The sequence below is a fragment of the Cetorhinus maximus genome, chromosome 3 (assembly GCF_964194155.1).
Source record: "Cetorhinus maximus chromosome 3, sCetMax3.hap1.1, whole genome shotgun sequence".
Classification (NCBI taxonomy): Eukaryota; Metazoa; Chordata; class Chondrichthyes; order Lamniformes; family Cetorhinidae; genus Cetorhinus; species Cetorhinus maximus.
Genome location: NC_135881.1, coordinates 135,098,102 through 135,125,615, shown reverse-complemented (window position 1 = coordinate 135,125,615; position 27,514 = coordinate 135,098,102). Strand labels below are relative to the sequence as shown.

General features: G+C 43.6%; 1 protein-coding gene across 1 annotated transcript; it reads left to right on the top strand.

Moving 5' to 3' along the window:
- Nucleotides 1-235: 235 nt before the first annotated feature.
- On the top strand, nucleotides 236-4,348 carry tril (TLR4 interactor with leucine-rich repeats). The gene has a single exon (XM_078539022.1). The coding sequence runs from the start codon at nucleotides 477-479 to the stop codon at nucleotides 2,784-2,786; it is 2,310 nt and encodes a 769-aa protein (XP_078395148.1). The 5' UTR covers nucleotides 236-476; the 3' UTR covers nucleotides 2,787-4,348.
- Nucleotides 4,349-27,514: the final 23,166 nt, after the last annotated feature.

Genomic DNA, 27,514 nt, shown 5'->3' with positions numbered 1-27,514 from the left:
CGTTTTGGCTGAAGTCTCTTGAGGGAAATGCAGGGAAGTACAAATTTCCGGCTGTTTTCTTGGCATCTGTTAGTGCATTTTCTAAATCTGCCACTGTCCAAAGTTCCTTGTTTGCGTCTTGGTACTTGTCGGACTGCGAGACTCAACAATTAGGGACACTGTTTAGAGTACAATTCTGAAGAGACGATAGGGAGTGGGGGGGTCAATCACTGTTGATGTTGGCCTCCAAAATTTCTCTTCGCAACTTGGGGGGGAGGGGGATTAATTGTATTTCCAAATGCAGTCTGCAAAAGAAGTTAACTAAGTGCCTTCATCTTTTTGCATGCATGTAGCAAAGGATAGATGGACGAAGCTATCCGCTTGTGTTACCATCGCTCGGTCTCTTGTCTCAATCGGAAGGCTTAAATCAGGCAAAACCCCTACAAGGAAGAGGGAATGCAAAGGATAATAAAAGCCAAAGCAGCTGACCATTGGGGATGGAAAGTTTATGGATGGTCTGGCTGCCGTTTCTTTGTTTGATCTGTTCTGCTAAATCTTTCTGTCCCGAGCAATGTGACTGCCAGCATCAGAACCTCCTCTGCACAAATCGAGGTCTCCGCACTGTTCCGGAAATCCAGCAAAATGCTGCGGACGTTCTGACTTACAGCCTAGGGGGCAACTTTATCAGCAATGTCTCGGACTTCGACTTCACTCATTTTACCAGGCTGCTTCGGTTGGATTTACAGTACAATAAGATTCAGCATATTCACCCGAAAACTTTTGAGAAACTTTCGAGACTGGAGGAGCTGTACTTGGGTAATAACATAATCTCGAGCATACCTGTCAATGTTTTTAATGATCTCCGGAGACTGAGGCTTTTAAATATGAATAACAATAGTCTAAAGAAGCTAAATCAAAATATCTTTTCACATCTAGATAATTTAATTAAGTTGAGACTTGACGGGAACTCTTTGGAAATTTTGCAGGATGCAGTTTTTAAACATTTGGGAAACCTTCTTTACCTGCGGTTAGAGTCGAACAAGATCCATACCATCAGCAGGAATACTTTTCTGAATTTAAGGAAGCTTACCTATTTAAACCTCGCCAGGAATAACCAGACTTCCATACACGACAGTGCCATGTTTGTACACCTGAGATCACTGACCACTTTGATCCTTGACGAAAATAATATCAAATATCTGGGAAATCGAGTTTTCCAAATGCTGCAGAAACTCTCCAGTCTGTCTCTCAGCAAGAACAAAATCTCTTACATTGCCACTGAAGCCTTTGGAGGCCTGAGTGGGCTGAGGGAGTTGCTCATCAATGGCAACCTACTGAGAGAAATCCCAAATAAACTGTTGAACCCTTTAGAGAAGTTGGAACAGTTAGATCTCAGTCAAAACCACATCACCAGTGTCCATCCACAGGCATTTAAACAGTTAACGGCTCTCAAGGTGCTAAAACTGAAAAGCAATCACCTGACCTATTTACCTGGAGAAATCTTTGTGTTTAGCAACTCCTTATATAGCCTCGATTTGAGTGATAATAACTGGACGTGCAACTGCCAGCTCAAAGGTTTAAAGCGGTGGATGAGCTTGGCACATGATCAAGGAAGGCTGCTCACTATTTTTGTTCAGTGTAATAGCCCCCCTGTTTTGAGTGGAAGGTATCTTGATTACTTGACAGACTCAGAGATGCAAGCTGCAGGCAGAGCTGACCTCTGTCACTCCCATAAGGCACAGTCTTTGTCAAACTTTTCTAAAGGTGCTCCAGACGACATGGCACTGTCCATGGGCCAAGTCGATGTTCAGTCCGATCAAGAGCGTTCCCCAGATCCAGACAAAATGCAGACTGAAAAATACATGCACCAACAGGAAATCGACCATCGGCAGAAGCCACCTTCTTTACCGACAATGGTTTCCAACCTACTGTCTAAAAATAAGCACACCATTCTACCACCTCAACCAACCAAAGAAGTTACAGTCAGTCCGAGCCTGGGGAATGTTGGAGAAGCTTCACAATCACAGACTGTGGCACGGGACACCTTGGAAGTCTTTACTCCTTACACTACTCTCCTGGTCTCATCCAAATCGGAGCGTTATTATCTCCTAAAATCTAAGGACAAGTTGGTGCAGAAGCCCCTGATAACGGATCCATGTGAATTTAATAAGTTCTACATTACCAACCTAACAGTAGATGAGGTCACCTCATCAACTGCCACTATCAGATGGAAGGTAGCACACCCTGGCTTCAGAAATGCTGTGCATTTTCGTGTGCTCTTTGACAGGTTTGGCCAATCAGTGACATTTCATCGCTTCATATATGTCAAGGATAGATTGGAATGGGTTACTCTGAGAGAACTGCGGGAGGAGACTCCTTATATTGTGTGTCTGGAGAGTGTCATCTCTGACCATGTGTGCCAGGTGGCTTCACGCGATCACTGCCTGGGGGTCCTCACCTTGCCTCTAAAGAAAGGTGCTCTTGATGTGCAGCATTTTATTTTGATTTTATCTGCTGCCAATGCTTTCCTGGTCTTCCTAGGACTCACAATTTGGATGTCCAGAGTACTGAGAAAACTGCGAAGGAAAAGAGCCCCGGTCAATGTGCGACGGATGTACTCCACACGGCGTCCACTGCGCACCATGGGCTCTGGGGTTTCAGCAGGAGACTGTGGAGGTTTCCAGTCCAACAGATCACGATCAGTCATGTATCAACTCAATGAGGCTGACCTGATGGACTTCCAATCGGATCGGCTCATGGACATCAATTTAAGGAGGGAAGACATTGGGCAACGATATGCTGATTAGTGCTCATAGCCAAGAAAGCCGTTGCATGTGAATGGTAAAACAAAAAAGAAAATAACCCTTTTACTGGATCATCCTGATAACAGGATCATCCTGATTGGCCAAGAAATACTCTAAACCGTGCAAAAACCCAGAATTTTCCTGGAGTGCCTTGTCTTTCTAGTCTAATAGCAATGACAGTTTCAATGGTGTCTGCTAATTTTGGCTTGATAAAAAAAGAACCAACATTGATAAAGTGCCTTCAGGATGCCCCAAGGCACTTCACAGCCAATGAAAAACCTTTTAAGTGCAGTCATGATCATCACGTAGGGATACTGCAGCACAAGGATGGAATAAGTAACCAGGAAATCCTTTTTTATGATGTTGGTTGTAGGACAAATATTGGTCAGGGCACAGGAGAACTTCCCCAGTTCTGCTTTGTAAAGTGTCATGGCATCTTTTCCATCCACCTGAGAGGGCAATCGTGGCCTCAGTTTAAGTTCTGACCTGAAAAGTAGCATCTCGGACAATACTTAGCTCTCTCACTACTGCACTGGAGTGTCAGCCAAAATTTATGGCCCAAGTCTCTGAATTGGGGCTTAAACCCATAAATCTTCTGACTCCAAGGAAAGAGTGCTACCATTGAGTCAAGTCTGACAGTAAGATAACCACACTTTGGTTTGCCCTTTGTCAAAACCACTCCATCAAACTGAAACTAAGTCTGCCTAACTTTTTATTCATTGTTATCTTTCCAGTGAATTACCATTTTTCATAATACACTGCAACCTCTCCAGCCCGGAATGCTTGGAGCCAAGTCATTTCTAGATTTCAGAATTTTTTGGATTATGGAATGATTATAGAATGCCTAACCACTGGAAAATACCATAGGTATAAATATTTGCCTGAAACATAAAATAGTGATAAGCCATTATAAAGCAGTAATAAAAATTGTTTGACTTATCCAAATACTGTATTTTCCATGTTTCTGCTCCTACAATATTACACTAAATAATGACAATGAGCTCAAGAGAATGCTTGAGTCTACTCAAAAAACTCCCAGACAACTGGTGTTTCTGAATAATACATTTCTAGACTGAGCAGGTTACAGTGTGGTGTAAAGGGTACTTTAAAGCAATTTGCAAAATTGATCATTTAGAGATGTTTTTCAGAGAGTGTAACTCCTGTGTAACAAAAAAGTAATGCGTGGCCATTTTTATAATGCATATTTTCCCACAATATTTTTTTTCTCAGGATTGGCTGTAACCAAGTAATGAAATAATTTTAATTTACAAAGAGCACAATTCCTTCAATGATTCATCTCGTTTCAAGGGCAAGCCAATGAACTTGCCTTATCTGACATTTTTCTGCCTAATTAGAGGTTTTTATCCCATTGAACTTGAATGAATAGTATTTCTACATATAAATTAGTAATTGTGATGTACTTTAAATGCATATACACTGTTTTGCCAAATTCCCACAGAATGTGTATGTATCGATTTATCTATGTATCCATCCACATAACTGTTTTGCAAAGATCTGTCATATTTCAAAATATTGTAAGTATAACAAAAAGAAAATAAATAGTTTTGTGCTGTTTTCCTCTGATGTGGAACCAAACAATTACAATCATCTTCAGATCTGTAAATTTCCTTCACCAAGTGACAACTTAACTAATTGACCTCAGATTCTGTTTAGTTAAAACAAATAGACTTTATTCTCTTAGAAAGAAAGGGCAACTTAAATAGCTGCATTTTAGAGCAGACAGAGCCGTACACCACAGAAGATGGCCATTTGGTCCATCATGTCTGTGCTAGTTCTTTGAAAGAGTTCTACACTTAGTTGGAAGCTACCATTGAATTTGCCTCCACCAACTTTTCAGGCCATGCATTTCAAATGATAACTTGCTTCTTTGGGGTGGGATGGGTGGTTGGGTGGGGTGGGGGGGTGCGGAGTCTCCTCAACCAATCCCTGGTTCTTTTGCTACTTACCTTAATTCCGTGTCCTCTAGTTTCTGACCCTCCTGCCATTGGAAACTGTTTCTCCTTATTTTCTCTATCAAAGCCCTTCATAATTTTGAACACATCTGTTAAACCTCCCCTAATGACTTAACAGCACTTGCAATGGCTGTACGAAGTTTTGGACCATTAGGGCTTTTGACAACACACTTTTTTCTTTAACAAGATATTGCAGATGCTGGAAATCTGAAATAGAAACAGAAAATGCTGGAAACACTAAGCAGGTCTGGCAATATCAGGGAAACTGAGTTCATGTTTTAGGTTGATAACTTTTCATCAGATGATTAGTTCTGATGAAAGATCATCAACCTGAAGTGTTAATTCTGTTTCTCTCTCCACGGATGCTGCCAGATCTGCTTTTCCAGCATTTTCTGTTTTTATTTTGGCATTTTATTTTGCTTTTGTACTCTAGCCCTTTGTTTATAAAGTCTAGGATCCCATATGCTTTTTAACAGTCTTATCAACTTAGATGCAGTAATACATCATGGGTTATACAGAATTGCATGCACATCACCCAGTGTATCATGAGCAAAACTACAGGGCTAGTTTTACCAAACAATTTCTGTCATTATTAGCTATTTTGTGAACTCATTGTATCCTTTATATTCAAAAGGGTGTTTTTCAGTATACACTTAGAATTTCTCAGGTAGGTCAGAAATATAGGTCACTGTGACAAATCAGTGGAAGCTATTTCATTTTTATCTAGTAACAAATGTGATTTCAATGATATGCATGTTTGTACATTGGTACTTATCACAGGACACAGGAGATGACCTGATTGTTATGGGCAACCACAGGGAATGTTGATTTGAGTTATTTCATTAAAATGTGTTAGCATTTGGCCTACCTGGCTTCTGAAAATCTATAATTGAATTAGTTGGCAAATGTCAGCAGAATTCTTTTTATCGGTTTACTCATGCTGAATTTCAAAAGCTCCATAAAGTTGAAAGCCAGTTGCTTTGAATAAACAACCAAAGAAATATAATCACTGACAGCAACTGCATTGCATTGGTGATTTCAGATTAACTCTTTATTTCCATTTTGCACCAGAGAGGTTTGTCCTGAAAGTATCAAAGAGGAAAAGACCAGTAAACTGTGTATTTGACCATGTGCTTAAATAACTGGTTAATTGTGAAAAAGGGCTTCAGTCCAACAAGTTAAGTTCCGTCCAGTCAGGTTAAAGATTATTTTAATTAAACAGTTCAGGAGATGGGCAGATATTTGGAAAATAATCAGTGTTTCTGTCTGCAGTTTAATTATTTGTTAAAAATATTTTAATTGAAGATTGAGAGACTTTGCTGCTAACCAGCAGTTCAGATATTTTCAGCAGCTATTTAGCTCTAGGGTAATTTCCCTAAAGTTTGTTGCAGTATGACATTTGAAACAGTTAGAAAACTACATCTACAAGTACTGGGTACATTTTATATTCACAAAAATTCTCATCCTTGTGCTAAGATTACTTCAAGGCCCCACTCGTCCTTATTTGCGCATTCTCCTCCAGCCCTATCACCACCCCACACCCCCAAAAAACTCCATCCCTCTGATTCAGGCCTCTTGTCAATCCTCCCCTCTCTTCACCCACGATTGGTGGTTGAGCTTTCAGCAGCCTGAACTAGTATTCCAGAGACCCAGGGCGATGCTCTGGGGACTTGTGTTCAAATTCCATCATGGCAGATGGTGAAATTTGAATTCAATAAAAATCTGGAGTTAAAAGTCTGCTGATAACTATGAAACCATTGCTGATTATTGTAAAAACCCATCTGGTTCACTAATGTCCTTTAGGGAAGGAAATCTGCTGTCCTTAGCTGGTCTGGCCTACATATGACTGCAGACCCACCGCATTGTGGTTGGTTCTTAAATGCCCTCTGAACAAGGGCAATTAGGGATGGGCAATAAATGCTGGCCTAGCCAGCGATGCCCACATCCCATGAACCAATAAAATAAAGCTCCTTTGCTAAACTTTTCTACCTCATCTTTTAAGGTCATTCTTAGACTCCACCTCTTTGAACAAACCTTTAATCAGCTTCCCAACATTTTCATCTTTGCATCAATGCTCATTTTTGTTAGAGTATGCCTCTGTGAAAGACCTTGTAACATTTTTCTACATTGGAGGAGATATATAAATGCAATTTGTTGCTGTTATTGTTGGCTTGGAGAAGATTATCTTTTCTTGAGATCCAAACTTTTATTCAGGTAAAGTACCTGAATCTTCAGATAATCCGTACTTAGGTAAAGATGCCATTATAATGTGCTTGTATTTCAAATCATCTGATACAATAACAACTAATTTAAAACGAAAACAGTAAATTCTGGAAAATCTCAGCAGGTCTGACAGCATCTGTGGAGAGAGAAACAGAGTTAATGTTTTGAGTCTGTATGATCCTCAAATGACCCTTCTTCATTAGCTCTGTCTTTCTCTCCACAGATGCTGTCAGACCTACTGAGCTTTTCCAGCATTTTCAGTTTTCATTTCAAGTTTCCAGCATCCGCAGTATTTTGCTTTTAACAACTAATTTAAGTATTTTCTTATGTATACAACCTCTTCTGGAAATTTGAGGATATACACACTGTGGTATATTATATCAAGTGTTTTGAAATCTGCACTTTCTCAACTGGCTATCTGTTAGATACTAATTAAAAGGTTCAAGAGATAGGCTACAGATACAAAAAAAAGCTGTCTATCGAACCCAACAACAACTGATATTTATATAGCACCTTTAACATAATGAAACACCCCAAGGTGCTTCACAGGAGCATTATAACACGAAGTATGACACTGAGCCATGTAAGGAGATATTAGGTCAGATGACAAAATGCTTGGTCAACGAGATAGGGTTTAAGGATTAAAGGAGGAAAGTGAGATAGAAAGGCAGAGAGGTGTCAGGAGGGATTCCAGATCTTGGGATCTAGGCAACGGAAGTAAGGCGGCCAGTGGTTGAGTAATTATAGTTGGGAATGCACAGCAGGCTAGAATTAGAGAAATGCAGGTATCCCGGAGGATTGTGGGACTAGACAAGATTTCAGAGATAGAGAGCGGCAAGGCCTTAGAGGGATTTGAAAACAATGAGAATTTTAAAGTGAAGACATTGCTTGACCGGGAACCAGTGTAGGTCAGCGAGCACAGGGGTGAGAGATGAACAGGACTTGTGAGTTAAGGTAGCAGAGTTTTGGATAACCTCAAGTTTATGGAGGGTAGAATGTGGGAGACCAGCCAAGAGTGTGTTAGAATAATCGAGTAGAAGGGACAAAGACATGGATGGGGTTTCAGCAACAGATAGGTTGAGACAGGGGCAAAGTCAACTGATGTTTCAAAGGTGGAAATAGGCTGTCTTATTGATGACATAGATGTGAGGTCAGAAACTCATCTCAGAATCAAATGTAGCACCAAGGATGCAAACAGACTTGTTTAATCTTGGACTGTTGCCAGGGTGAGGAATGGAGGTGGTAGCTGGGGTACGGAATTTGGAGCCAGAACTAAAACAATAGCTTCAGTTGTCCCAAGACTTAATTGGAGGAAATTTCTGCTCATCCAGTACTGGGTGCCTGATAAACAGTCGAATAATTTAGCAACAGTGGGGGAGTTGGGAGATGTGGCAGTGAGTCAGAGCTGGGTGTCACAAGTGTCCATGTGAAAACTAACAATGTGCCTTTGGATGACATTGCCAAGGGGTAGCATGTAGATGGGAAATAGGAGGGGGCCAAGAATATGACATCAGAGGCAATGGTGTGTGAGCAGGAAAAGAAGCCATTGCAAGTGATACTTTGGCTACGATTAGATAGTTAGGAATGGAACCAGGTAAAAGCCGTCCCACCCAGCTGGACAGCGGTGGAGAGGCCTTGGAGAAGGTCAGCTGTGTCAAAAGCTGCAGACGGGTTAAGAAAGATGTGGAGGGAAAGTTAACCTTTGTCACAGTCACAGAGGATGTAATTTGTGACTTTGATAGCCATTTCAGCACTATGGCAGGGGCAGAAACCTGATTGGAAGGATACAAACATGGAGTTCTGGGAAAGATGGGAACGGATTTGAAAGGCAACAAGATTTGAAAAACTTTTGAGAAAAAAGGGAGGTTGGAAATTTTTTTTCATTCATTCATAGGATGTGGGCGGTGCTGGCTAGGCCAGCATTTATTGCCCATCCCTAATTGCCCTTGAGAAGGAGGTGGTGAGCTGCCTTCTTGAACCGCTGCAGTCCATGTGCTGTAGGTACACCCACAGTGCTGTTAGGGAGCGAGTTCCAGGATTTTGACCCAGCGACAGTGAAGGAATGGCAATATATTTCCAAGTAAGGGTGGTGAGTGACTTGGAGGGGAACATCCAGGTGGTGGTGTTCCCAAGCATCTGCTGCCCTAGTTCCTATAGATGGTAGTGGTTGTGGGTTTGGAAGGTGCTGTGTAATGAGCTTTGGTGAGTTGCTGCAGTGCATCTTGTAGATAGTACACACTGCTTGTGGATGTGATGCCAATCAAGTGGGCTGCTTTGTCCTGGATTCTGTTGAGCTTCTTGAGTGTTGTTGGAGATGTACTCATTCAGGCAAGTGGAGAGTATTCCATCACACTTCTGACTTGTGCCTTGTAGATGGTGAACAGGCTTTGGGGGAGTCAGGGAGTGAGTTACTCACCACAGTCTCTGGCCTGCTGTTGTAGTCACAGTATTTATATAGCTAGCCCAGTTTGGTTTCTGGAAAATGGTAACCCCCCAGGATGTTGATAGTGGGGGATTCAGTGATGGTAATGCCATTGAATGTCAAGGGGCAATAGTTAGATTCTCTCTTATTGGAGATGATCATTACCTGGCACTTGTGTGGCAAATGTTACTTACCATTGTCAGCCCAAGCCTGGATATTGTCCAGGTCTTGCTACATTTGTACATGAACTGCTTCAGTCCAAGTGATATGGTAGTTTGCGAGGAAGGTGGGATCAAAGGTTGTCTTTTTTGGGGAGGGGTTGATGATGGCAGATTTAAAGGGGAGAGGGGCAAAACCTGAAGAGAGAAAACTATTTACAGTATCGACTAACATTGGGCCAGGAGCGGATGTGGGTGATCAACAGTTCATTGAGAATAGGATCGAGGGAACAGGAGGTAGGTCACATGGACAATATGAACTCAGACAAGAATACTTTGAATCTGCATAAATATTCAGTTTTTGGGGGAAAATATGGGTAACACCTTAAAGCTCAAGTTGTATTTGCAGTTATGTCCCTCAGTGGGTCTAAGGTTGCCAACCCTCCAGGGTTGGCCTGGAGTGTCCAGGAATTGAATATGCGGGGCACTGCTGTGTGCAATCCTGGAGAAAAATCATTGGGAATTTAAAAATATTTTTTTTTGTCATTTTCTTTGAGCTTTCCCTTTACCAGATATAAAAATATTGAAAATGGGAGAGAAAGGCTGTTTGGCTGACAGTCAAGCAACATCCAGTTGGTTAATGAGTCTTTTTGCTTTCCAATTGGCATAGGAAGGCAGTGTGTCACAATAATGGATGTGTTGGCCAACTAATGGCTGGAGCATGGGGGAAAGTCATGTGATGAAACCTCCAGGAATACATTTAATCACAGTTGGCAACCTAAGTGGGCCCCTGTTGATAACTAAGAAGTTACAAACGTGAACAGGTTTGAGAGAATTACAATTAAGCCTTAGAAGTAAGTGACAGAAATATGTGAAAATCTTTCAGTAAAGTTGCACCAGACATGAAGAGCAGTTGCTGGATAGCAACCAGGAGTAGAACTTTCAATAATTTCCCCCCTCCCTAACTCAACAGCACGAAGATCTGTAACACAGCCTCCTGCCTCTCCATCTGAGATGAATTATCTCAGCACTGGTCGGGATTCAAACCTGAGTTTTATTTTTCTATTTCTAATCTGTTTTAGCTACTCATTGGATAAACTCACTGAGCCATTAATCCTCAAGGGTTTATGTAAATCATTGAAATTTTAAAATAACAACTTTGGATACGAATGTCAGGAGAGAGGTGAATGTTTAAGTCATGAAGTGGATTTCAAATGTTTATAAGTGTTTTCACATAAATCATTTATTCTGAATGTGCTTCCCTCATTGTGAAAGAAATCTGTATTGCTACATGGTATGATGGGTCCTTGTGTCTCTCTTGCCCAATCAATGCTTTCATTTTGCCAGACAGACTGTGCCCCCTGTGATACCCACTGCCTTCAGGTAGATGAAACTTTATCTCATGTGTTTTTCTACAGCATTTCCAACAATGTGGTGGGATATTATACTTTAGTGTCCTGAGGAACAGACACACAGAGACCAATGGAGCATTGTGGAACATTTACAATGTATCATTGGCAATGAAGCTTGTTGCAAGGTCTGATAACTCATTATTATAACAGAATATACTTGCAAACAGAGTACAAAGAGACCACTGACTAGTTATATGCAGCATAATCACAATAAGGAAATACACTTGTCCCCTACCTACGTGATTCGCCTTTTCACGATGAATAAAGCTACATATCCAACAGAGGTTTGGTGGGGGTGGGGGGGATTGGGAGCAGTGGGTGCCATTCAACAAAGGGAGGGGTGGAAAGACTGATATTCCAGGAGTTAAGTGGTGCAGCATTCTTCATACTGATCACTTTCACTGAAGTTCCCCAGCTCTGAAATTATGTTGCATGTTGTTTCAGAGTGACCTCCTGGATTAGTTTTGATCACCTCAGGGGATGAGAGAGGAATTTTCCAGAGTTTTTTTGTCCCCTTATTGGCTCTGGATTTTTTTCTGTGGAGAGTTTTACCAGGCTGCAATGGGAGAGAGTAGGCTGGGGTGTAAGGCATGGGGTTTGGAAGTGTTTAGTCCTGATGTTTTGGGCATCATGAGTGTAGGGCAGTCTTGGTGAATCAGTTAGTCTTTTCCTGATTGCCATTTTCCTATATTAAAGTGCCTGTAGACGAAGGTTGAATACTAACAAATTTATTTGTAATTCCTTCCTCTGCTATTTAACTGGAGGTTAGTACATTTATTTTTAAACAAGTTTAATACCCCTATTAAATCGGCAGAGAGAGAAATGTCAGATAAGCATGTTAGCAATCAAATATTACTATCTCATGACATAACTACATTTAATAAACTGGCCAGACACAGCTTTGAGTTTTTGCACCAATTTGTAATTAAGGAAAAATAATTTAACTATTTGTTTCAGCTATTTGAGCATGTCAACTATACGTTTTCCGAAGATTTTTATACAAGTAACAAGCTTCTTCCAGAAATTTGTTTTCAACACTGAATGTGCATATGTATTTTTATTGTACATTATTTGGTTGATGTTAACGAAAATAACTAGTGGTTTAAAGACAGTGGAGAAAGATGTTGAATTGGGTCAACAATGCTCGCGTTTAGTTACAGAGGTATATGAGACTAATTTGCCAAAACAGATTACTATCTGAACAATCTTTATAAACCAAACAATTTAAGCAAAATGGGATTGGGATTTATGATGTAACCAATAAAGTGAGCATGTGACATGTTCTTTTAGGTAGCTGCCAAATTTGCCTTTTGAACATGTTTATCTGAAGTAACAACTGCAGTGATAATTTTACAGGTTTGTGTGAAATCACCATGCTACTGAATAGCAGATATGACTTCAAATTTAGCAGTTTAACTTTCTCTTGATTTTAACTTTGTGTTTTTTCAGTATTTCTTTGGGAGAATGTATGTACTACCTGTTTTAAGACGTTTCTGTTAAAAATTTTCACTTTAAAAAAAAAATACATAGAGTATTCCAATGAAAGGAGCAATGCGGTATACATTTTTGGCCTCAGGCAATATGTATGTACAGTTATTAAATTTTTTTTTCGTACATGGCTTTGTTTCTGTTCTTTTTCTTTCCCAAAATGATCGGAACAAAATGTTTTAATTCCTATTTATTTTATGTTCAGCAATCTCATTGATATCAATTATATCAAAACATTTCCCAACATTCTAGTTCTGGATTTATACATAGAATCATAGAATGGTTATAGCACAAAAGGAGACCATTCTGCCCATTGTGTCTGTGCTGTCTCTCTGAAGGAGCAATTCACCTAGTGCCACTTCCCTGCTTTCTCCCTACAGCCCTGTACATTTTTCCTTTTCAAATATAATCCAATTTCCTCTTGAATGCCTCAATTGAACCTGCCTTCACACATTCTCAGGCAGTGCATTCCAGATCCTAATCACTCATTGTGTAAAAAAGTTTTCCTTATGTCGCCATTGCTGCTTTTGCCAATTACCTTAAATCTGTGCCCTCTGCTTCGTGATCTTTTGACCAATGGGAACAGTCTCTCCCTATCTACACTGTCCAAACCCTTCATGACTTTGAATGCCTCTATCAAATCTCCTCTCAATCTTCTCGTCTCCAAGAAGAACAGTCCCAGCTTCTCCAATCTATCCACGTCACTGAAGTTCCCCAGCACTGGATCCATTTTCTTGAATCTTTTCTGCACCCTCTCTAATGCCTTCACACACTTCCTAAAGTGTGGTGCCCAGACTGGGCCCAATACTCCAGTTGAGGTTGAACAGTGTTTTATAAATGTTGAACATAATTTTCTTGCTTTTGTCCTCTATGGCCCTATTTATAAAGCCCAGGATGCCATATGCTTTATTAACTGCTCTCTCAATCTGTCCTGCCATCTTCAATGATTTATGCACGTATATCCAGGTCCCTCCGCTCCTTTTAGAATTGTACCTTTTATTTTATATTGTCTCTTGGCTGGAATGCATTGTATTATAAAGGGTTAACAGATTGATATGCTAATCTATGAGGTACATGATGATGTAGCACTGGCATTAGGCAGTCATGTGTTAGGTACTCTAGGCAGCAGACAGATAGCTCTGAGGGGAAATGTACATTCCCTATAATCCATTATGTACATACTGTGAATAGTGCAAATTAACTAGTTTTTAAGTAAATTCCCTGATGCGCCACGCCTACAGCTCTTCCTTTGTTTCTACAACATGGCAGCAGCAGTGGCTATTTAGTTAATTTAGTTGACCAATTTAGTCGATTGGTGCCATATAACGAACATCCACAGTCCAAGATGACTGTAATCCCGGCTCAGCATAATACTGGTAACTTGGTGACACCTTCACCAAAGACGGGTAGTAATAGCGGCACTACAAGAACAGTCACTGCCCTTACCCTGCCCATTTTCAAGCCTCGAAGACCCACACAGTGATCACTGCCGGAAGAGGTGCCGCAAAACTTTTATGCAGTTCCAAATGGCCTTGGATCTCTTCAGCCATAAATAACCAATCCAGGTCGGTGCTTTTCCTTCTTTTGTAGGGTCAGGCATGAATCTAATCATTGATACCCATGTCTTCTGGGCCTTAGAGGGGGCCATTCACTCGATCCTGACCACTCTGGGCCTAACAACTAGTCCTTATCCACAACAGTCCTCGACACAGCCCATCACAGCTGAGCAAATTCGGTCCACCAGCTTGCTACATATCGAGGCATGAGGCAGTTCCACTTGTCTTGCAGGCCCAAACTTACCAGCTTCGCCCATGCCAAAGCCCGCCAAAATGGTACAAAAAGCGGGAAACCCGTCCACCGCCTTTTTGAATTTCCTGCGTTGTGGTTTGAGGTGACCGCACAGATGGCAGGATTGTCTAGCAGGCGGCACTGACTATTTCAGATGCAGCAGGACAGGACATTTCCAGCATTTCTGCTCAAATAGGCAAACAGTGGCATCACGAGAAGACAACACCTATCTCACGCTTCCTAGGCGAAGTTCGCCAGCATGTCCAGGACTTCTGGTCCGTCAAATTAGAGGTCAGAATGTTCCCAACATGTTTTATTTTGACACATGCGCAGGGGCAGGAGGTACATGGCCGAATGCTGACTTTGCTCTCAATGTGAGTGGTTGTACAGGCCTTTCAGATCACTGACATGGTGCAAAGGGACAGAGGAAATGTGCTCAGGCCCCCTTGCACCTCCTGGAACCGTGTGGCTATCAGTGTCTCACAGGAATGCTTTCCACATCTAGCCACTTCGACAGCATCTTCTCATGGGAGCTCATCATCATCCTCCTCAGCTTCATGCCCTTCCAGATCTTCATCATCCGAGGAGTCCTCAGCCTCTTCCATGTCTCCCTCTAGCAAGTCATCTCTCTTTTGAAGTACCAGGTTGTACAGGACGTAACACACCACTATTATGCGGGATACCCTCTGTGGAGAGTAATGCAGAGCCCCACCTGAGTGGTCCAAGCATCAGAAGCGCATCGTTAGGATCCTGATGGATGGTCAATGATGGATCTTGTCAAGCTGTGTGCGGCGTTATATCTCTCCTCCTAAGCACTTTGAGGGCGATACACGGGTGTCAGGAGCCATCTTTTCAGCAGGTACCTCTTATCACCCAACAGCCAGCCAAGTGTTATGGCCCTTCACATATCTGAGGCACCTGGGGATGACTCAGGATGTATGAGTCATGGGAACTATCAGGGTACCTGGTACAGATGTGCATGATGTGCTTCTGATGGTCACACACCAGCTGAACATCTATGGAGTTAATGAACATCAGGGGGCTGCTGGCATGGAGCTCTCAAAGCCACATGTGTGCAATCCATTGCACCCTGCACTCTAGGGAAGCCTGACACGGCCACAATGCCCAGGAATCTAGCAGCAAGTGTGTAGTTCACATAATGATGGGCCTTACTGTAAAGGGCATCTGTCACCTGCTTGATACATTTATGTGTTGAGCACTGAGAAATGCTGCATAGGTCCCCTCTGAATCCCTGGAATGACCCACTGGCATAAAAATTGAGTGCAGTGGTGACCTTCAGGGGCACTGCCAGAGGATGGCCTCCCAGTCCATGCAGTGTTAGATCTTCCTGCAGAATGTGCCAGTTATGAGCCACCACATCTCTTGACAAGCTTAGACGTGCACAGCATTGTCTCTCACTCATCTCCAGATGGGAAAGGTGTCTTCGGTAGACCCTTGGTCGTGTGAGTCGCCTCCATGGAATGGGACTGACCTCCTCATGGTCTGGGTGTTGTTGGGGCTTGACTGAACCATGGGACTCAGGCCTGGCCTCCTCTTGAAGATGTGCTGGATGGTACTGAGCCCTTCTTCTCCTCCTCAATTCGAACACAGCCATCAAGAGGCAGCACTGAGCACAGGCTCCACTTTTCACTCCTCCTTCTCCCTGTGGACAGGTAGATGCAGCAAATTGATGAATGATGGGCAATTATAGTCAACTTCCCATTCACAACCAGAAAGCCATTGCATGTCCTAGAGCTGCATCTGCGCTACTCGCCTTTCCCTAATCCTGCACTCCAGCTGAGGTGCTACCTCCCAGATCTAGGTGACAAAGATGCAACCCCAGATACTTGACATCTCAGCCCCTGAGAGGTTGGAAGAGGCTTCAACACATCCATCATATGTTCACCCTTACCAAAAGCACTCCTGTTATATCTGCTCTGGTATACTGATTATGCCTAACTAGCACTTTTGGAATAACTAGATGCCCTTTGGTCTCTAGCCCATGCCAATTAGAAAAAGCACCTTCCAGGCTTTCATTGATCATCTTGCAGATATCCAGCAGCTGTGCTCCTTCCATGGTTGGCCGCACCTTCCATTCTCACATTCCTCTCTGTTATTTCTCAAATTGATCTACTTTATTGTGTTCTCACTGAGTCCTGCACCCTCAAGTTAAAGTGCTCCAAATGTCAGTGGTTCCAATTGCACCTTCTCAAGACACTCTTCCAGACTTCTATCAGCTCAGAGTTCATGTCAATGTTGTTACTCTAAGTAGTTTGAGGGTGCCCTCTGAGAAGGCTCCTGAGTCCAGCCATGGGGTCCTCCCACAATGCCTCAGGCCCCTCCCGTGCAGATTCATTTCCAGTTTCGATTTTAAACTGCGTCATAACTTTGAGGTCTCAAGTTGCTGGTGCTGCATTTTTATTTTGAAACCAGTTTCAACCCTCCCCCTGACAGTGTCCGGGCCCCCCCTCCCCCACCTCCCCCACCGATCTTCCTTAAAACTCATGATGTGCAGGTGGAACTCCCTCCGGTGATTCTCCAGCCTCCCCCAGTCACTCGGACCCCATTATAATTGTGGTGGACATTCCTGCCCTCCCCCTGAACCCATCACTGTTGATGTCCCCATGCTGCATGTGGACCTCACCCCTCCCCATCTTGAGGCTATGTGCATGGTAACATACAGAGGCGACCCCCTCCCCCACCAAGAGACTTTTGAGTACCCCCACCTTTATTATGTTTTCCCCATTTACAGCTGCAGATGCCTCCCTCGATGGAGGCCATCCCATCTGCAGCTCAGTACTGAGCCAGACAGCCCCATTACCCCCATCGAGTGTGATACTATGACCTTGTCCTGTACACCAAGCTGTGCCTGATCTTCATTGAGCACACAGGCCTTGCCCCTCCTTGGAGCAGGAAGATGACATGCACAGCCCTATAGCATGGCCTGCAAAGCCCCAGGACTGCCTTTAATCTCTCACCCTGACAAAGTGGTCCACAGGACACCAAGACGGTCTTTAATCTCTCAACCAGACCTCTTTGTCCCAGTCCAGGGACTATGAATGTATTTCACTCAGCTCTCCGGTTCCTTCAGGGCTGGCCACAAGACCGTTTCCCCTCCATGAGGCTCTGTGCAACCCGTTCCTCTTGTGCAAGCCTTCCCCCCGACACCACTCATGAGTCTATGTGCAACCCCTCCCTCGGGTGCCACCCCTAATCCCTCCACCTTTCCTACTCCAGAGTCTGCGAGCATTCCCTTGCATTCATACAATCTGAATCCTGTCCACCCTCCTTCTGTGTCTGTGTTCTAGTATTCCATGTCAGGGTCCAGCTTCCCCACCCCCAATCTTCCCTCTGCCTGCCATCATGCCCACCCCCCTCAAATACCACCATACCCCCTTCACCCTCATGTGTTAGTCTTCTCTGCCCCCACCACTCCAACCCCACCATAGTCCCTTCATCCTCACATCTCTGTCATCTGTTCCTCCCCCACCGCCCTGGTCATCATGCTGGTCTGTTTTAGAGTTCAGCCCTGCATGAGGCCTGCAGCACACAATGCTGTTGTCCCAGAGGCACCCACTGTGAGCAACCCAGTTCAACACCCGAGGCACCCACTGTGAGCAACCCAACTCAACACCCGAGGCATCCACTGTGAGCAACCCAGTTCAACACCCAAGGCACCCACCATGAGCAACCCAGTTCAACACCCGAGGCACCCACTGTGAGCAGCCTAAGCAGAAATACCCACCAGTGTGTGATAATACTGGCATCGTTGAGGACCTGGAGCAGTGCTGTTGCAGGGAAGCTCCAAATGTTGTACTTACCTTGAAGTACGAGTGAAGTGAGGGTGGACTGCTGTACGCCACTTGTATCCAGTCATGAATAAGACCAGTCTAATTTCCCACTGGAATTGCATGTAATTAGGAGGGGCAGCGTGATGCCAGTAAGTTGCGTTTTTAATGAGTATTCATGACATGCTAATGCATGGAGATGGGGTCATGGGTCAGTGGAGAATCTGACCCGCACTCAGCCTGCCATGAAAGTGGTGAGGGGAAAACTCCGACTTGTTTTCCCACTGGCGGGATTCCGACTTTTGGCCTCCCTCCGAATTTTCCTCTCTCGCCAGCCATGAAACCCGGCGCTTGTGGAACCAGAAAATTCTGCCCATAGTTTCATATTGTTGTTAGAAAGAAGATAATATACTTGGGAGGAGTTGTAGTATAAAGGGTTAACAGAACAGATATGCTAATCTTTGAGGTACATGATGATGTAGCACTGACATCAGGCAGTCATGTGCTAGGTACTCTAGGCAACAGACAGGTAGCCCTAAGGAGAGATGTACCTTCTCTGTATGTACATATATAAATAATGTGAATAAACTAGTTTTTAAGTCAATACCCTGATGCAGCTACAGCTCTTCCTTGTTAGAATCCTGGCTTAGCACATTCTACAACAGGCATAGCAAAATAAGCTTTCAGAAAGCATTAAGTTCTCAGAAGTGCTTATTAACGTTATTTTATTATGTAATGAAATAAGCTCTTAAAATACAATGAATTAAGCTTTTTGACATGACTTTCTATGATGTTTTGTTATGAACCTTGTTATGAAGCTTTGTTACAAGATAAGCGAGAACTGCATGACCTAGGTCAAAATGCAGACTCTGAGGTTGTTGCTAAGATGAAAAGCAGGGAACATCTGCCAGGTGTGCGTGTTGAACTGTTACAAACTTTGAACTAATGATGAGGTCAGTGTGAGTCAATAGATTACCTGATGGCAAGGGTATTGGGTCTCAAGAGGATAAAAGAAGGAAAGTTTTGGACATTGTTGGCAAATTTTGAAGATGAGTCCCGGGACAGGACAAGGTGAGAGAAGATCCAGAAGAACATTGCTCCCCAGTGACCCTGGGAAGCAAGAACCAGAAACTGCTGATTGACTACTGCCATTTGTTAAGTATCAATTTGTGCATATTAATTAAACTCAATAAACTTATTTTGATAATCAAATCATCCAGTATCTGTACCAAGTGGGTTGCAGAGTCAAGATCCTGAAATCTTACACTGTGATCTTCCTACCAATATGATTCACTTCACACTTCTCTGCGTTAAATTTCATCTGCCACTTGTCCGACCATTATTCTACCAACTATCTACGTCCTTTTGAAGGTCTATGCTATCGTACTCACAGTTCACAATACTTCCAAATTTTGTATCGTTCACAAATTTTGAAATTGTACCCAGTACACTAAAGCATATGTCTTTCATATAATATATATTGTATATACTGGCAGTACTCTTTAGTCAGTGATATGGAATATATGACTGATTGAATGAAGTTCAAAAGTTCCCCGTTGCTTTCTCCATGGCAATGCCTCAGCCAATCAGAATTGACTTGCCAACTAATCAGCACCCTGTTCTCCAGTGGTATAAATTGTTGTGATCATTTGAAACTTGGCATTCTTGTATTTGTCCTGATGAGTCCAAGATGAAAAGCTTCAGCAACGTGTCTCTCTTTTCAGCAATATTCAAGTTCTGTATGACTAAGTGACTGTTTAAAACAGAATTGTACATCTAACACCACAAGTTTTTATTGAAGAAAGACAGTTTTCCATAAATGTGTGGCCATTCCAGCATACTCACTTCTGTAATTTTGGCAAGCATGTGCTTGACTGGCTGGTCCAGGTATAATCGAGCCATCACCCAATAGGTAACTTTGCGAGGTGACTGTCTGGGGATGAGCCTTGTGTGCCTCAGATGTTCATTGTTAAGGGTAGAGGAGGGTACTCACTTTATTGGGAGTTTCCACACACCCCTATTTTTTGCAGGGTTAGCATACCTCCCAGACTGACTCTAGGCCATGATCAAGTCCCAATGATTTAGGTTTAAGTTTTTATTTAATTTTTAAAGAGGCCCTATTTATAGGGGGCTTGTGGGAATATTTATGGTCTTCTTCTGCCCACCCTCCACTTCACTTCTCGGTCAGACTGTTTGACCTTGTGCTTGTGACTGTCACTCCAGAGGCACCCCCAATGGTGTGGGTGTCCACCATTGGCATAATAATTAAGGCAGCTCTCCCTGTCCCATGAACTTTGTGGGATCAGTGACAGGGATCTCGAATGGTTGCATCTTGGCCTTACACTGAGATATACTATGCTGCAAATTTTTGGGGCTATGGTGTTTTACCTCATTCATGTTGTGTAACCACTTTAGAAGTTACAAGACCATTGGTGACATCAAGGAAGGCCACCATAATTGCTTTAGCCCATCTTTAAAACAAAGTGGGCCTCGCATTTTTGCTTAGTTTATAAAGGTTGCATCATGAGGTGTTAACTGAGCCATAAAGATAGATAATTCCCTCGGTTTAGTTCTGGACATTGTTGAGTTAAATTATCGGAGCTGGGTTGTGCTCAAGTGATGCCTCTGAAGTTGAATAAACAACCAGTCATTAAGAGTGGTCATCTGGACAAGGTAGAAGAAGGCTTTCATAAAATCATATCCCAGAATTCATCTGCTCCCTAGTGAAAAGATAAAGGTAAACTTGCATTTATGTAGCTCTTTTTTAGGTCCTTCAGGCAATCAAAATGCTTCTCAGCAATGAATAATTTTGGAAGCACAGTCACTGTTGTAATGCCAACACAACAGCCAATTTGCATACAACAAGATCCTACAACCAGCAAATGAGAAATGACCAATCAGTCCGTTTTTTGTCATGATGTTGAGGGAGTAATGCTAGCCTGTACACCAGAAAAACTTCCTGCTCTACGAGTGGTGCCTCAAGGTCTGTTTCCTCCACTTGAACCAATGAATGTTGTCTCTGGTTAAAGACTGCAGCAGTAGGTTAGTCAGGTTTCCAGTATCTGTAGATACAAAAGAATGAACCAGGTAACTATAGACCAGTCAGCCTAACCTCAGCAATGATAATTTGTCAAAGTACAAGCTCTGGTTAGAAAACAAAACCTTCAATGGGCTATCAAGGTCTTTCAGAACTTTTTATTTTATTTTTTCACGGGATGTGGGCATTGCTGGCAAGGCCAGCATTTGTGTCCATCCCTAATTGAGAAGCTGGTGGTGAGCCACCTTCTTGAACCGCAGCAGTCCATTTGGTACAGGTACATCCACAGTTCTGCTGTGAAGGGAATTCCAGGATTTTGACCCAGTGACAGTGAAGGAATGGTGATATAATTCCAAGTCAGGATGGTGCATGACTTGGAGGGAATCTTGCAGGTGGTGGTGTTCCCTTGCATGTGCTACCCTTGTCCTTCTAGGTGGTAGAGATTGTGGGTGTGGAAGGTGCTTCAAAGGAGCTTAGTGAGTTGCTGCAGTGCATCTTATATACCGTACATAGTGCTGCCACTGTGCGTCAGTGGTGGAGGGAGCACATGTTTAAGGTAGTAGATGGGGTGACGATCAAGTAGGCTCCTTTGTCCTGGATGGTATCAAGCGTCCTGAGTGTTGGAGCCAAAACTCAACCAGGCAAATGGAGGGTATTGCGTCACACTCTTGACTTATGCATTATGGATGGTGGACAGGCTTTGAAGAGTCAGGATATAAGCTATTCGCTCAGAATTCCCAGCCTCTGACCTACTCTCATAGCCACAGTATTTATATGGCTGGTTCAGTTCAGTTCTGGTCAATGGTAACCCCCAGGATGTTGATAGTAAGGGAATCAGAGATAGTAATGCTATTGAATGTCAAGGGGAGATAGTTAGATTCTCTTTTGTTGGAGATGGTCATTGCCTGACACTTGTGTGGTGCAAATGTTACTTGCCATTTATCAGCCTAAGCCTGGATGTTGTTCCATTCTTGCTGTATATTGGCACAGACTGTTTCAGTTTTTGAGGAGTCGTGAATGGTGTTGAACATTTTGCAATCATCAGTGAACATCCCCACTTTTGACCTTATGATGGAGGGATGGTCATTGGTGAAGCAGCTGAAGATGGTTGGGCCTAGGGCTGTACCCTGAGGAATGCCTGCAGCGATATCCTGGGGCCTCCAATATCCATATCATCTTCCTTTGTGCCAGGTATGATTCCAACCAGTGAAAGGTTTTCCCCTGATTCTCATTGACCTCAACTTTGCTAGGGGTCATCGATGTCACATTTGGTCTATTGCTGTCTTGCTGTCAAGGACAATCACTCTCACCTCACCTTTTGAGTTCAGCTTTTTTGTCCATGTTTGGACCATGGCTGTAATGAGGTCAGGAGCTGAGTGGCCCTGGTGGAACCCAAACTGAGTATCAGTGAGTAAGGTATTGCTGTGTAAGTGCTGCTTCATAGCACTGTCAATGACACCTTCCATCACTTTGCTGATGATCAAGAGGAGGCTGATGGAGCAGTAATTGGACAGATTGATTTTGTCCTGCTTTTTGTGGGCAAATCCTGGGCAATTTTCTACATTATTGGGTAGGTACCAACTGTCATTGCTGTACTGGAACAGCTTAGCTAGGAGTATGGTTGGCTCTGAAGCACAAGTCTTCAGCACTATTGCGGGAATATTGTCAGGGTCATTAGCCTTTGTGGTATCCAGTGCCTTCAGCCGTTTCTTGATATCACATGGAGTGAACTGAATTTGCTGACGACCTGTGAGGCTGGGGACCTCTGTAGGAGGCCGAGATAGATCATCCACTCAGCATCTCTGACTGAAGATGGCTGCCAATGCTGCAAACTGCACTTTTGCACTGAAGTGCTGGGTTCCACCATCATTGGGGATGGGGATATTTGTGGAGCCTCCTCCTCCTGTTAGCTGTTCAATTGTCCACCATCATTCACGACTGGATATGGCAGGGCTGCAGAGCTTTAATCTGATCCATTGGTTTTGGGATTGCTTAGCTCTGTATATCGCATGCTGCTTCCACTATTTGGCATGCAGGTAGTCCTGTGTTGTAGCTTCACCAGGTTGACACCTCATTTTTAGGCATGCCTGGTGCTGCTCCTGGCATGCCCTCCTGCACTCTTCATTGAACCAGGGTTGATCCCTAGGCTTGATGGTAATGGTAGAGTGGGGGATATGGCAGGCCATGAGGTTACAGGTTGTGGTTGAATAAAATTCTACTGCTGCTAATGGCCCACAGCCCCTCATGGATGCCCAATTCTGAGCTGCTAGATCTGTTCTGAATCTATCCCATTTAGCACAGTGGTAGTGTCACACAACAGTGGGCAACATTCCTCAATGTGAAGAGGAGACTTCGTCTCAACAAGGATTGTGCGGTGGTCACTCCTACCAATACGGTCATGGACAGATGAATCTGCAACAGGTAGATTGGTAAAGATAAGGTCTAGTGTGTTTTTTCCCTCTTGTTGGTTCCCTCACCACCTACCACAGACTCAATCTAGCAGCTTTGTCCTTCAGGACAAGGCCAGTTCGGTCAGTAGTGGTACCATTGAGTCACTCTTGGTGATGGACTTTGAAGTCCCCCATCCAGAGTACATTTTGCACCCTTGCCACCCTCAGTGCCTACTCCAAATGGTGTTCAACATGGAGGTGTACTGATTCATCGGGCGAGGGAGGGCGGTAGGTGGTAATCAGCAGGAGGTTTCTTTGGTCATGTTTGACCTGATGCCATGAGTCTCCTTGGGATCTGGTGTCAATATTGAGGATACCAGGGCAACTCCCTCATGACTGTATACCACTGTGCAACCACCTCTGCTGGGTCTGTCCTGTCGATGGGACAGAACATACCCAAAATTGATGAGGGTGGTGTCTGGGACATTGTCTGTAATGTATGATTCAATGACGATGACTATGTCAGGCTGTTTTTTGACTAGTCTGTGGGACAGCTCTGTCAATTTTGGCACAAGCCCCCAGATGTTAGTAAGGAGGACTTTGCAGGTATGCTGTTGTCGTTCCTGGTGTCAACCACATGGGTCTGGAGTCACCTGTAGGCCAGACAAGGTAAGGAGGATGGCATATTTCCTTCCTTAAAGGACATTAGTGAACAAGATGGGTTTTTGCAACAATCAATGATAGTTGTCATGATCACCATTATTAAGGCTAGCATTCAATTCCAGATTTTAAAAAAATTAATTGAATTTAAATTCCACCAGCTGCCGAGGTGAGATTTGAATCCAAGTCCCTAGGACATTAACCTGAGCTTCTGGATTACCAGCCCAGTATCATTACCACTCTGCCTCCATCTACCCCTAACCTGAAGAGCCAAATTTTTGAAAATATTTTCAGACAGTTTAAGAATATACTTTGTCTTTATGAAGGGTCATTAAACATTCTTCATGGGCAGAATCTTCTGCCTGTTGGGCGGGCCGGTCGGGAGTGGGCACGGGTGGGCGCGGAGCTGGCGCTGCCTGCGATCGGCTGTGCACCGCCATTTTATGTGGACAGGCCAATTAAGGCCTGCCTAGCGTGACGCGCGCCCGGTAGCGCTCCTGTGCGGGTGGGGGGAGAAGGGAACGTCGGGGCCTGCGCTCTTTAGCACATGCACACATAAGAGCGCAGAAATCTCCCTGAGGCACTGAGATGCCTCAGGGAGATGAAGTTCAAATTGAAAATTTAAAATAAAGAAAGATTAAAATTATTTAGACATGTCCCCTCATGTGACAGTGTCACATGAGCTGGGACATGTTTATAAAATGTGTGAAAAATATTTATTACTTCAATAAAACCATCATGAAACCTCATCTCTCCCATGGATGAGGTTTCATGAAAAACACAAAGGCCGCTTAGGCTCTTCCCTTGCCCACCAACCTTAAGGTCGGACGGGCAGCATTGAGGATTAGTTTAATTGGTTTATTAATGGCCTTAACAGGCCTTTGACAGTTCGGCGGGCATACAGCCGACTCCAGCACACGATCACTGAAAGGAAGATCTGAAGGACGCGCGGAGATGCCAGGATGCGTGCCCGACGTCACCGCGCGGCATTTAATGCATTGGTATGTGGGGCCCACCCCAGCATGCCAATGTGAAAATTCTCCCCCATGTCTGTCCTACTCAAGTCACCTCCCTGACCACTTCCAGTACATTGATGACTGTGTTAGTGCTGCTTCTTGTTTTTGTTCTGAGAGTATGCACTCAATGGAGTGTTGCTGAAGAGTAGATTGCAGATGACACTAAGTTGGGAAGCACAGTAAGCAGTGTAGATGTTGCAAAGGGACATAGATTTTACAAGTGGGGAGTTTTAAAATTCTCCCAAGGACAATATTTAATAATTAAGACTTTTGAAAGGTAATCAGAGAAAGATTATTTGATCTGAATGTGGAGTCAATGATAAGGAACCATGAATTTAAAATAGTCACTAAGAGATTAAGGAAATAAGTTAGGAGATATTTATTTATATGGACATTGAATGTTTTGCCACAAGGCCTGGTTGAGGCAAAAATCATTGTAGTCCTTTAAGGGAGAAGTAAATAAATATTTAACATTGTGGTAGGTAAATTGCCACTGGGAGAGAGCAGGGCAGTGAGTTCAATTACTCTAGCAAAGAGCTGGCACGGATATGATGGGTTGGGCAGCCTCTTTTTGTGCTATAAACCCCTATGGTGCATCTCACTAGATAATCTACAAATTTATACATAAAGTAATACAATTGAATGTATTTCCTTATTCTATTATTGATTCATATTTTGATCCTCGGGACAACATAATATATAAGACAATGGTATGCACCTATATTCCACCCACCTTATTCATTAATCTTGCTGAAGTTTGGATGGGGCACTATATTAATTCTGATTTTAAGGGGTCAATGAAAAGTATCTCACAGTGCTCTCTCTTTATCTGTTACTCTTCCCTTCACTTATTCTTTTCCTGTGACTGAATTTCCTCTTGTTCTTATTAATTATATCAAAAAAGATGTGCAAATAAAACTGGATGTTTCATCCGGTGCGGAGGGGAGTTGGGAGGGAGGGGGACCTCGTTGTGAACCTGCTCCTGGGCCTGGCCAATTAGCCTTTAACAGGCCTAGACAGCAGGCGATCGAGGGGGTTGTCTGACCCGACTGTCTGCCTCTCTTCCGCGGCAACATTCGCAGCTGGGTGTCCCTGGAGAGGGAGCACGCGGTGTCTGCCGGCACCGTCAAGGCCTTCCGTGCCCGGTGGGCACCGCAGGGACTGGTGTGTTTTATCGACCCCCTTAATCACATTTTGATTTGATGTTTGTAAGTTTCCTTTAAATTTTGCCTTTGGTTTTGCAGTTCCCTAATTTAGGGGCTGTGTTTATTTTGTCCCTCATTTTGTTAATTTAGTTTATTTGGTGGACTCCAAAAGAGTTAAAGCTGGGTGTTTCACCTGGTGTGGAGGGGAGCCAGAATGGAGGAGTACCTTCTCCTGATCCTGCTCCTGGGCCTGGCCAAGTTAGCCATTAAGAGGTCCAGGCAGCGGGCAATCGAGGGGGTCATTCGACCCGATTGTCTGTCCCTCTTCCACGGCTACATTCGCAGTCGGGTGTCCCTGGAGAGGGAGCACACAGTGTCTGCCGGCACCATCGAGGCCTTCCGTGCCCGCTGGGCACCGTGGGTACTGGGGTGGTTTATTGACCCCTTTAATCACATTTTGATTTGATGTTTGTAAGTTTCCTTTAAACTTTGTCTTTGGTTTTATAGTTCCCTAATTTATTTTGTCCCTCATTTTGTTAATTTAGTTCAATTGGTTGACTCCGAAAGAGTTAAAGCTGGATGTTCTGCAGCAAAGACATGGAGGAGAATTTTCTCCCTAACGAGCAGGCCGGTCGGAAGCAGGCGGGCATGGAGCCAATCATCATCCGTGATTGGCTGTGTGCCGCCATTTTGCTTGGGCTAGCCAATTAAGGCCCGCCCAGCCCAGCGTGAAGCGTGCCCTGAAATGCTGAGCGCTACTTGTGCGGGCGAGGAGAGCGCAGAAATCCCCCTGAGGCACGGAGGTGCCTCAGGGAGATTAAGTTCAGTTATAAAGGTTGCAAACAAATAAAAATAAAATTATTCAGACATGTCCCCTCCTGTGACAGTGTCACATGAGCTGGGACATGTTTATGAATTTTCAAAAAATTTTATTTAATTAATTAACCCTTCATGAAACCTCTTCCCACCTGTGGATGAGGTTCCATGAAAAATGCGAAGGCCGCCTGGGCTCTTCGCCTGCCCGCCAACCTTAAGGTTGAACGGGCAGCCCTGACAATCACTTCAATTAGGTAATTAATGGCCTTAACAGGCCTTTGACAGTTCAGCGGGCGCGCAGCCAACTCCGGTGCTCGCCCGCCAAGCTAAAGACCAGAATGAGGTGCGGTGACGTTGGGATGCATGCCCGACCGGAAGACTCTGGCCATGGAATTTATGCTATAATGATGCAACA

Excerpts from the sequence above, each read along its gene's own strand:
- tril (XM_078539022.1), top strand. The coding sequence starts at position 477 with ATGGAAAGTTTATGGATGGTCTGGCTGCCGTTTCTTTGTTTGATCTGT.